General features: G+C 39.0%; 1 protein-coding gene across 2 annotated transcripts; it reads right to left on the bottom strand.

Moving 5' to 3' along the window:
* Positions 1 to 428: 428 nt before the first annotated feature.
* On the bottom strand, positions 429 to 11,177 carry LOC113137299 (pro-opiomelanocortin-like). Of its 2 annotated transcripts, none has more exons than XM_026318848.1 (3): positions 11,133 to 11,177; positions 1,503 to 1,684; positions 429 to 1,152 (listed from the first exon to the last, which is right to left on the bottom strand). In XM_026318848.1, exons 2-3 carry the CDS (start codon positions 1,620 to 1,622, stop codon positions 487 to 489), a joined length of 786 nt encoding a protein of 261 aa, XP_026174633.1. In that variant the 5' UTR covers positions 1,623 to 1,684; positions 11,133 to 11,177; the 3' UTR covers positions 429 to 486. The 2 variants fall into 2 exon arrangements, with proteins under 2 accessions (XP_026174633.1, XP_026174632.1); XM_026318847.1 differs by lacking the exon at positions 11,133 to 11,177 and adding an exon at positions 4,286 to 4,450.
* Positions 11,178 to 12,029: the final 852 nt, after the last annotated feature.

The following is a 12,029-nucleotide window of genomic DNA, read 5'->3' as shown; positions in this document are numbered from 1 at the left end:
ACTTACTAATTAACTACAAGACTACCTGAATTTCCTTTCAGGGATGAATAAAGTTTGTCTTATCGTCGGATGGTTTCCATATTGTTTGCAACAAATAGAGTGAGCTTTAATATATTAACAAGACGCCACCCTGTAAATAAACTTCTGGGCTTTTTCAGATGCTTTATCCACTTGAGTGACATTCTGTTTTTTTTTTTTTTTTGGTTTTTTTTTTATCATTTGAATCAATGACACTTCCTGCAAGAAAAACAAAAACCACTTGTGATAGTCTTCAAGTTAAGGACTGGAGGATCAAGGTAATTGTTGGGTGTATCATTGCTTTTATTCAACATAAAACTGACTTGTTTCTTAGTTTTAATAAGACAAACTTGGCCCAGAAAAATACATTCAGCAGCATGCTATTTATAGTGAGAAGTTTCTTCAATCAACTGTGGGCTCTAACATGCAATGGCTATAATCTCCCCACCTCCACTCTCCATCTTTCATTCACCCCTTTGTCCTCAGCACATCCTTGACTATAACGTTCCTGAAGAGCTTGATCAGCAACCCTTCAGGTTTCTCATCCCACACCTTCATAAACCTACCATTACGTTTCGAGGCAGATGGGCCCCCCCACCTGAAGTGCCTCATCTGATATGTCTCATCTTTTCTGTCCTGCAAGTTTGCCAGGACTTGTGGCTGGGAGCTGACCCTTGCCAATGCCTGGTTTTGATTACATTTTTGATTCTGGTTCCCATTTTCTTCATCCTTGCTCAGCTGCCTGCGAACCTGATGGGGAAAATATCCCTCAAAAGAATCCCCTCCCTCCAGAGAAGAGGGAAAGACCCTTACAGGCCGGCGTTTACGGCCGGCAGGTTTCCCCCAGCGAAAATGCTCCATTGAGTAGGAGCGTCTCTCATTTTGGTGGGCCGTCAGCTTTGGCTTCAGTATCTTGTCGTTTGAGAGTTTCCCCCAGCGGAAATGCTCCATTGTGTAGGAGCGTCGCTCGTCGCTGTGAGCTTCCAGATCTGGCACTGGTATCGTGTCTTCAGAGGCCAGAGAAGTCAGCAGGATGTTGAGTAAGAGGTCAACATTGTCATTATTCTTCAGGGCCAGTACATTGAGCTCTGGAAACTCAGTCTTGATCATAGACATGCAGAGGTGAATACAGTCCTGTGTGGAAGCAATGACAAACCCACTGTTATATGAGTCAAGTGTTGATGATGATGAGAAAGTGGTTTTATTTATTATTGGATGTAAAAACACCAAACAACAAAGATGATGATTGTAATTATGCAGATGATGCACAAGTTTACATATCTGAATCTTATTTTATTTTCTTTACTTGTTCTATGTTTCCTTTAGTCTGTTATTGCTGCTATCCACATCTTATTTAAGGCATCTTGAACTATGAATAAAATCTGCTCCACAAATATTGTTTCTGTGCCTTGCCTGATGATGGCAGCAACAGAAAAGAAATAGAAAGAAAACAAATAGATGTCTGAGAGGGCCGTTTCACCTACCAGTATCCTTTCTTTGTTGCTCAGGTTGTTGCAGATGGAGGTGTTCCAACACGCTGACCCAAACCCGTGGATGCACATATATGGCATGACCACCAATAACAGCCAACACAGACACACCATCCTCAGGACACACAAGTGAGTCTTTGAGCTATGAGGAAAGTAATGTGACAGGCTGGGAATATCTGTTCAGAGGATTAAAAAAGGTTTTAATAACATGATAAATACTCCAAAGGCTCATAAAAGCTATTTCCTTCCTAAATTTCTACTTTTGTTAAGAAATTAAATAAGTGGCCTTTGATTGTTGTACTTTCCTCCTTTCTTTATGCAACCTAACATGTTTCAACACTGTCTTTCAGGTAATTGGTGGATCTGCTGAATAATAACTGAGCTCAAATACCAATAATCAACATCTCTCCCATGTATTGAAACAGATGGTGTTGTTTCTCAGTGGTATTAATCCTGTTTAAAATAGCGTTAATAATCAAAGCACTGAAGAAATGGTCCTAATTTATGTGGAGCTATTTCTTTAAGAACTCCCAAAAGACACTACAGTAGATTAAGGTTTGCACTTTTTAACACTAAGGGACTGTCTGTAAATTATTAGTTGCTGAAATGGACTTCAGAAAAAACAGGAGGGTAATGTGTTTTTACATAATACCTCCACTTTCCCCTGTGTCATAACAAAATTATGTTAGAATTGGATTCACTTCATGCAGCACTGTGCTTAACAATATATACTAGTTTTCAATGTTGGGTCTGCCATTTCAGCAGTGGTGTTAAGTTGCCTTCACTTGGAAAAAGCATAAAACCAAGGCATGAGTGTAATTTTATCTCATTCATGTCATTGCTTCCTGCTGATGCTCCTACAGTCATGAGTGCTTTGTACTTTGACATTGTGTTTAATTGGCAGCCACAAGAGAAGTATCTGTCCCTTCAGTTTGCCCACAGTCATTCACAAAACAACAGTCGTTTTTAGTGTTTTGTTGTTTTTTTTTATCAGCACATCATTTTTAATTTTTGTAAGGGAGTAATAGAGCAAGAACGTTGCAGCCACGTTGAACTTTTCGATAAATGGGTTCTGGCGTCATCATCATACCCAACTTCACTGTGCTCCAGTCACATGAGAAAAGACTTGTCCCATGCGCCGCATGGCATAATAGAAAACGGGGTAATTATAAATGGTCTTTTGTATTGAAACAACATGGATTTGTGTGACTGAACTTTAAACACATACACCAGTTGCTCTTTTATTGTAGTTCTGACCAATCAGCTGCTCAAGAAGCTTCGCTAAAGTATAAAACTAAACTTGTTGTTTCTATTAAAGGCACCAAATAATCAACCAAGAGTCAGATCCTAAGGATTTTCACTTTAACATACAGTATAATATGAAAACCAATCTCTTCAACTAAATAGTGAATCTAAATGATTGCAGTGGTGAGGAACATTTGCCCTTGAGCATTACTACATTTTTTAATCTCACAGGTAATAACTTCATTTGTCAGCTTTTGATTCAGAAATAGCAGCTGCAGTGGTCAGTGAACACTTCATTATGTTTTCAGTGGTTTTGAAATTCCTCATTTTAATCCTAGTGTATTTTAATGTGTGTATTCACTCCGGAAATTGTAAAAACAATGTCAAAAACTGTTCAAATAACATTAAGCTGGAAATATTACATATTCCGAGGTCAACAGGAAGGTCTAAAACTAATATTATGGTGCTTTGATTTAAAATATTATTATTAATCAGATGTCAACAACAGCTTCTGCACTTGCTCTCCACCCACATTATTTCCATACATTCCCCAAAGTGTGTGTCACAAGTGGCTCATAATTTAATTTCATAATCTTGCTGGAAAATTATTTTTAAAATGAATTGAACAGTTTCAGAAACATATAGCAGCCTATGTTCATACAGGTCCCACTCATTTCTGAAGCTGTGTATTCTTTCTGCAGTGTGAAGGACAATTCTTTCAATAGATTTCCTATGGCACATCTCTACCAGGCAAACTCTCTCATCTTCGTGTTTACTGACATCTCTGATCCTCTCTCTGCCCATTTATTTCCCTTTATTTAAAGAATAGAGAAACTAAACAAAACCTTTAGATATTGCACCGCACTCGGTTAAATCGGACATCCTGTTGGTGACCTGAGTTCACAATTTTTTTTAGACCTTAAAGCTCAGTTAGAAAATCCTCATTCTCCCCTTTAATAAAAAAAAAAAAAAAAAATCACCCGGGCGCAGTAAAGGGATGCATCCTGGTGTAAAAGATAAATACATTTTCTTTCCTATGTTGGGAAATTGCATCTTACAGTTTCTCCCAGTCTCCATTATTCTAAGAAGTGAGTCCTTGGTGGGCCATCGTCTTTGTAACTGTGGCAGAGACTCATCTACACTCGTCCTACAGTATGACTCACTCAGCTGAGCTCTGCTAATATTCTGATAAAAGAAGCCTGAGAGATGCAATTACAGTAAAGTGAAACCTTACGTGTTAATGCCATTAGAGCTTTTGCATTTGATTAGTGTTTGTAGAAGTATATATAAATTAAACGAAACTGAGATCTTACCTAAAACGACCATGCATACTCTTTAAGATGAGGTGTAATCTCTTTAAAATAGAATAATATCTGTGTATCCTAAGCCAGTCAGTCAGTAAAGTGTGTTTAATTAATGCAATAGTGCCTGTTCATTCAGAAAAACCAAGAAGCTAACAACAATCCCGCAGTATTTCAATCCATGCCAACACAACAGGAATCCATAAAGAAGTCAGGACATGTTGTTTTTACCTTTTCCAAATGCTTTCTGTCCCGCTCTTCTGATTTTCCTCCCTCCGTTTGTCCACAGAACCTCCAAAGTGTCTACTCTAACTGTGATCCCTCTCCTCCTCTCCTGCTCTCTCTCTCTGCTTTGTGTGGATATGCTCAGTAGGAAAGGGTCTGCTGTTGCTTCCTTGGAGGAGGAAAGCTCTTTTTATAGACACATGAAGGATGAAGCTCGGAGTCTCAAGGCCTCGGGGTGTGATTGAGGTAAGGGGTCTCCTGCTCCTTTCTGGATGGGGAGGACTGTGTATTTGTGTGTTTGTGTGTATGGTCAGTATCAAGGCCGCCCACTCACTATTTAATCAATGAAGCAGCTCACGTCATCAGACCAGAGGTGAAGCGTAAGTAGACTAGTTGTTAACTTGCTGCCCTCCTCTTTTCCCTCTGGCTGAGCTGCAGTCTAAGTTTCCTGAATGACTGATTATTGGGCTGTTTCACTGCTCTCAGGGAAACATTTTATACCCTGATAAAAACATCTGTTGTTAGTGGTCCAGGCTTTCAATCCCTCCAAGGTCAGTCCTAATTAGTACTGACCTTTGTCAAGGTCAAGTGATTAAGAACGAAGTAATACTGAGAGAAACAGCTTTTCAAAAAAGGACGGAGAGCCACAGTGAAGTGTGCAAATCGATTTCACTGACTGGATCGTTTCTGGGAGGTTCTCCGTTGCAAGGTGTGCGTGCATCCCTGTACGGAAACTTCATTAGGAAGACCTGACTCGCTTGTTTACATTATTACTACACCCCGAATGGAGAAAAAACACACATGGCACACACTCACACAAACACACTCAGCGCTTTCTAAAAAGAAAGCTTGTGCTTCTCCCAGTGTCAGTACCATACACCTTCAGCTTTCTGTCGAAATTAAAATCAGCATTTAATTAACAGTGGAGCATTGCTAAGTGGGTTCCTTCATGAGGAATATGACCCATTACACTGCAGCCTGATAGAACATCTTATTACAAAATTAGACTTACACAGGGGCATGTTTAATGTGGTTTCAGTAAGCCACATTCAGGCTGGTATGGAGAAATGAATCCCATAAATCTGTGGTATAATATTCTAAACATTCTGCTGGTGGAAGAACAGTGTCCGCTAAGATGAATGTAAAGCTGAGGGGTTAGAATCCATCCATCCATCCACCTTCTATACCCGCTTTTCCTGGCTCAGGGTCACGGGGATCTGCTGGAGCCTATCCCAGCTCTCTCTCGGGTGGAAGGCAGGGGTACACCCTGGACAGGTCACCAGTCCATCACAGGGGGTTAGAATCAAGGTACATCAAAAAAAAAAAAAATAACTGAATGAATTTTTATTGAATTCAGTGTAGAAGCAACTCCATCATAGGTCATTCCATAGTGTTTCATCCAGTTCTGTTTTTTTTATTGTTATTGTTCTAGATTTGACTCACCACCTGAAAAAAAAGTCCTTGTTATTTCTGTTTAAATTGCTCAAAAAGATATAAATAGTCTTTTTCACAGTAATGTTCCAGATGGCTCGTACCTTTACTGCAAAACGTTCAGGGTACAAATCTCTTCAGTGAGTAATGTACAAGGACGAACCGCACAGAATAGAATAAGTGGTTGGAAACAGACTCAGGGACAAGAAAGAAACGAAAATGAAACTGAAAGAAACTGATTGGTCGGTTTCCTTGGATAATATACAGCCTGTTTTGTTCATGCTTCACCTCTTTTTAAATCATTTTTGTACTAAATGTGTATATTCATGCTGCTGTCGGGACAATGTTGCTGAATAACGAATGCAACTTGAAGGCTAAAGACACAACATGGTTAAGAAAATGTTGACTCCTTATTTCCTACCAGAAACTCTACTACTGCAAAACAACATGTGCATCATGTAATGATGCAATTTACTGATTACTGTAATGACTATTTTAAGGTAATTGCCTGTGTCTATTGATGAATGTGACTTCAATGTAGCACATCACTATGTTATCGCTGTATCAATATGCGTGTAATTGTATGGAAGACAACTAATAAATAGATTGGCTGGTTTTCTATTGTATGTTTTGTACCTGTATCATTTTTGCAGCTAACATAGTCTTGATCTCCTTTAAAGTGGAGGTCCCCTTAAGAGAATCACTACTGTGTAATAAATGAAAACTTATGTTTAGGAAATGCTTTTTGTTGGAAACGTTGCTTAAAAAGCTACATCTGGACAAAACTGCGTTTCTTTCCGGCAAACCAAATGGTTTCACTGTTTCCAAAAATAAAAATAAAGAAGCATACTTGAATCACAAGATAGTAATGAATCACTGAAACCAAGAATGTCTTAAAGCCATGAGTTATACCAGATAACCCACATTTCTGCTGAATGTAAAACTTTTGTTTATGTTGCTGCTCCACAACATAAGTGGCGGTCGGACATCTGAAGAAGTTATTGTGTTATTGTGTGGGAAGTTATGAACAGACGCCTTGTTCACAACATTTTAGCCCTTGGTATCGGGACCTACGAGGTCAGCTTTATCAGCTGAGGAAACAACACAAGGAGAATTTAGGAAAACACAGACTGTTTCCATGGCAATATATTGTTTTTCTAATGAGAGAGACTGAGGCTAAAAAAAGAGAGGTTAAAAAAAAAAAAAAAGTTTCTTTCTCGGTGTCATTCATTCAGCATCCCACCCAAATTAAATGTAAAGAATGCAATGAATAATTTCTTACGACAAGCCGCATATCAGATCATATGCCTCTTGGAAATAACGGAGAAAATTATAACGAAAAGTAAGATTTAAGACCCGAGTGTGGATAGTCTGTGCAAATCTCTGTTCTCTCTCAGAAACAAGTGACAAAACCCCCCTCAACCCACTTAACCCACGTGCTGATTGATCTGAGCGGCTCCTGTTTGAGTCATTCCTGGATGTGAATGTTAACAACAGAAAGAGCACGCTTGCTAAGCCATCTCCTTGATAGATCTCAAAAGGTTAAAAACAAATGGAGATGATGCAATAGGAGTATAATTAATCTCCCTGTTGATGTTGCTTATTTCCACCGCTTAATATTAAAGCAACCCCCGGAGAAAGCTGTGCTGGGTGTGAATCACTGCCTAATAAAGACGGTGCCATTTAACCAACTGCCATTTATACAAGTATTATCATCGCATCAATGTGTGGGGGGGGTTTTTAGAGACTATGAAAAGAAAAGATCTCAACAAGCCATTTTCAGATGTCCTCATTGCTACTGCAGGAGGAGAAGGCACATGACCTGCTTCAGGTCCAATACATCTTAATGCTCAAACCAGACAAATACCAAAACACACGTCTAACATGAAGAGTTCAGATACAGAAAATATTTTTCACATTGTTTGAAAAGTAAGAATACACTGCACCTAATGCATAATAGCTGATACATAATACACACCAGCCATCATCTTTATTGTGTTTTAAATGTGTTTTGGAGACTTTCAGAGCCAGTCCCAGTGTCAGCTCGTACAGACGCTGATGTGCATCCACAAAAAAAAGTCCATAAAGGCGTTCTCCCACTGAACCTGCCAAGTGATGGTCTGCTTTACTTCCTTTCTGCATATTTTCTGTTCATCTCCACTGTTAGTGACCGTGTCTGACTGTGCTACCTATTTGCACCATTTTTTCACACTTATTTGCTGTTTTTGGACAACAATGGCACAGATGCCTGGTGTTTTGCTCCTGTGTGTGGGTCTTTTTATTGTTCCCAGAAGAACAACCCATGCAAACAGCTCTGTGACCACTACTGATGCATGATTATTGCAACAGCACATCATCAGTGGGTAAAACTAACCTGTCTCAAGACAGTCTAATCCCAGCTCACATTCCCTATTAACCCCCCCCTTTTTAAACCCGTTGTCTCCGGAAGTGTGGCCTCCCCCCAAAAAAAACCAATGTTGACAACTTCGAAAAAAATATGCTGACCGTGGGAGTTTTCAAGAAAGATGCTCAAAATGCAAAAATAGAAATAAAAAGAAAAAGAAAAAGGTTAATTGCTTGAAAACAGGGATTAAGATAAACCTCTTACACAAAAACAGCATGCATCAGGGGATGCCACCTTTTTTATCCATTTTACTCTATTACTGAAGTGTTTGCTGCATGTGATTTATATAATAAAATGTCATACCACCTTTTCACTGTTCTGCATTTTCTCTCTGAGATGCCTTCTGTTCTTTTTTAAGTGCATCTTAACTCAGTAATAGTGAGAGGGAGAGTCCAATTATTTCCCCCTGAAGCTGCAGAGTTACATCGACTATTTAGACAGGCCTATAGTAGGATGCCTAAACCTGGAAAATGACAGGTTTACTGTACCTTTCACCTTTCAGGAACTAGTTACATACTTTGTATGAAGTACTGGCTGCTTTCCTCATTATTCAGTTCAATCCTTTACAAGCTCAGTGCCAGGTTATGCAACTGTGCGTCATGAATAGACTGACGTCACTCCAAAATATTGCTGGAGTGAGGAGGAAAGTCCCATTTGGCAAATATGCGTTGCCTTGATTCCTCCCTTGCATCGTAGGAGGAAAAGAGAAGAGATTCAAGTAAAATGGAGAGAGGAGACTTGTTTACCTACTGCAAAGCTGGTAAAATGTCAGGTTTTTTAAATTTTCTGTAGCGTGAGGCAGTTGTTTCAAAAGTTGTCACCATGGAAAAGCATTTTACAAAAGGTGAGTTTCTGTGGGTATTGAATACTGGCTTAAAGTGGATGAAAGAACAAAGACAGAAATAGAGATATGTATTTTCAAAAATGTCCATTTACCGTGGCCACGGCCTCAGCTGGTAGAACCTGCTTCTTGTCATATTTTGGGGCATCCAAAGCCCTGCATGAGTTCAACAAAGTTTAACAGAACACCCACGAGCTTCATTGTCCCAGGATGAACTCGCCTTCAAATCTGAGGACATAGACTTCACAGAAGAGCTGCCAGATGTGAGGCTGCATAAAGAAAACCGACCTGCTTCCTCAAACACCAAGCAAACACTTCATAGGTAACACTGATGTGTAGATGTGAGCATATGACACCGAAAAACCTTTACACTCTTTTATCCTTTTTATTCATTAATGAGGTAATATAATAATATAAAATAATTCTTATTACATACAGCTGTTAGTGGCACATGTTCCAGATGCTGGAGCCCATTTCTAATGCACCAGAGAGTGCAGCCCTGGAAGGTCAAACCAGGTCATGTGAGTTAACCGTCTGCATTACAAAGAGCAACCTACTTCTTTCTTGATCCTATCACAATATTTTCCACGCCATTTAAATTTATGACAAAGATCAATGGTGTGACAGCAATGAAACAGTCACTAATGTGTACTGTGCCACTGAATTAAGGTGCCGTAAATTATGTTTTTACTGTTTTATTTATGAGGCGCAATTTTTCTCAGCTTAACTGTTTTTTTAATCTTACTTTACTGTTTTTTTAAAGATGCTTTCTAACAATAACACCGTTTGTCTTGTGTTGAAAATACAAAGCAGGGGAACTTATTTAGCTTTCGGCTGAGATCAACAGTTTCTATACCCGCTTGTTCCTTAACCAGGGTCACAGGGATCTGCTGGAGCCTATCCCAGCTCTCTTTGGGTGAAAGGCAGGGGTACACCCTGGACAGGTCACCAGTCCATCACAGGGCCACATAGAGACAAACAACCTCACACACTCACACTCACTCCTATGGGCAATTTAGAGTCACCAATCAACCTGACATACATGTTTTTGGACTGTGGGAGGAAACCAGAGTACCTGGAGAAAACCCACACAAGCACAGGGAGAACATGCAAAGTCCAAACAGAAAGGCTGGGTTGCAAACCCACGACCTTCTTGCTGTGAGGCAATAGTGCTAAAGCTAAGCAAAGTTGATTAGAAAAAAAAAAACCCTACAAAACTTAAGAAAACTGGCTAGATAAACTCAAACGTTCCCACGTCTGCAATAACTGAAAGTAGAAAGCAATAAAATGAACAATAACTTTGGCAATAACAATGAACTGACCAAGAAAGCAAATAAAACCACACGAGGCAGATAGATCTTAAGTGTATGTCACAATAAAAACTGTAGCTTTAATGCTTTTGCTGCTGTTGTTTATCATGCTTTATAGCATTTGAGTTAAAATTTCTATTAGAACTATTGCTTTTATATTAGCCAATAATTATCCAGGGTGCTGTGTATGATTATATACAAGTGTGGTATATGGTTTCAGATTGCACACTCAGAAGTAAACGACAATCTTAAGTTCCACTTCCCAGACTTCAGCCAGACTTTGTTATAAGTCTATACATTTAACAAACGCTTGGGAAAACCACTTTTGTTCTAGTGGGAGTCTAAACATCAGCTTAATGTCAGCAAAGCAGAACAAAATTCACAATGAATGTAACATAACAGCAGGAACAAGAGTTTACACTCCCACAGGACATCTGAGGAAACAGTCCTAGGCCTGTTTCCAAAATCCTGAAATAGAAAATAAAAAACATATTGTTTCTCTTGGATTTGATGCTCAGCCTCCGGTCAGAGTTGATATTCGAGGCACACCCTTCAGTATCTTTTTTTTTTTTTTAAAGGCATGTTAGTACTTCTTACTGCGTCTTACATTTATGTCTAATTATTCAGTGTGACGTTTAATCAATTCCAGGCATCACTGTGTTGGAGACAGTTGGAATGTACCTGTTTATGTTGTGTCCACATTTCTTTAACCTGGCCCTTGTTTAGTGATTTCCCAGAATGATTTCAACAACCAAATACCAAAATGTGCTGGACACCATAGGATGTAGAGTGAGTGAGACACCATAGGCAGTATTTATTTTAACCTAATAGTACTCTGTAAACTATTAGTACGCTCAAAACACTGACCTTGTAAAAATAACTGTGCGACGTGCTGGATCTCTGTGTTGGTTTCTGCTGCTGTAAGTTGCATGTCGGCCACAAGAGGCTGCAATTTGGTCACAAATAAGGCAACTTTGTCTTCGCTCTGCACGGAGGTGAAGTGTTCTACTTTTCCACTGCATGTTTAGATATTTACACATGGTTACTGTGAAGGTCCAGTGTTGTAAAAGGCAGAAATGATGTTGGTTCCTGCATGGAGATAGTAGTTTTTTAATAATAAGGGCTCTTAAGAAACTTTTCATTTCAAAAAGTGGTATCTTTAAATGTCGTTATAGGATGTAGTGATTCATCATTTGCTGCAGTCTTTACATCATTTGCTTTGAAAAGACATAATGAGATCACTATGGACTTACCTATACAGCTTGACAACAGGTGGGTGGAGATTAGATAAGTTGAAATAGACATGTTTAGGTGCTTTAAAGTGGAAGGGCATAAAAATAGAAACATATGATCACAACTTCATATGTTAATGATAAATATAGTTTCTCAGCACCTGGTGGGCTAAAAGACAAAGCGGTTTTCAGTTTCTACCCCGATACTACTACTGATATTTTACTTATATTTAAATAGTACGTTTGTACTAGTACTAACCTTCTTCTTATGTATTTCTGAATCTAATCTAAATTAACTTTTTATGTTGAGAAATACTTCATGAATAAATATCAATTGTCAACTGCTGATTTCTTTGGAGAGATGCATATATTAGTGCATATTTATTAAAATAGCCAAAGTTTATGCAAATAAACTGTCGAACTGAGGCTGTAGCTCATCCATGGTCGAAGTGCAAAAAAAGCGGGACATAAATATGTGAGGGGACCTCCTTTGTTCGGCGTTTAGTCACCTCCGTGGCCCCTGGAAAACCAT

This window comes from Mastacembelus armatus, chromosome 24 (assembly GCF_900324485.2).
Source record: "Mastacembelus armatus chromosome 24, fMasArm1.2, whole genome shotgun sequence".
Taxonomy (NCBI): Eukaryota; Metazoa; Chordata; class Actinopteri; order Synbranchiformes; family Mastacembelidae; genus Mastacembelus; species Mastacembelus armatus.
Note: the sequence above shows the minus strand (reverse complement) of the source record. Positions and strands in the feature narration are given on the sequence as shown.

What these genes read in the sequence shown, in the direction of transcription:
- LOC113137299 (XM_026318848.1), bottom strand. Translation starts at nt 1,622, where the DNA reads ATGGTGTGTCTGTGTTGGCTGTTATTGGTGGTCATGCCATATATGTGC. An exon ending in GCAACAAAGAAAGGATACTG is followed by an intron (nt 1,153 to 1,502) that starts GTAGGTGAAACG and finishes GCTTCCACACAG; the next exon opens with GACTGTATTCACCTCTGCAT.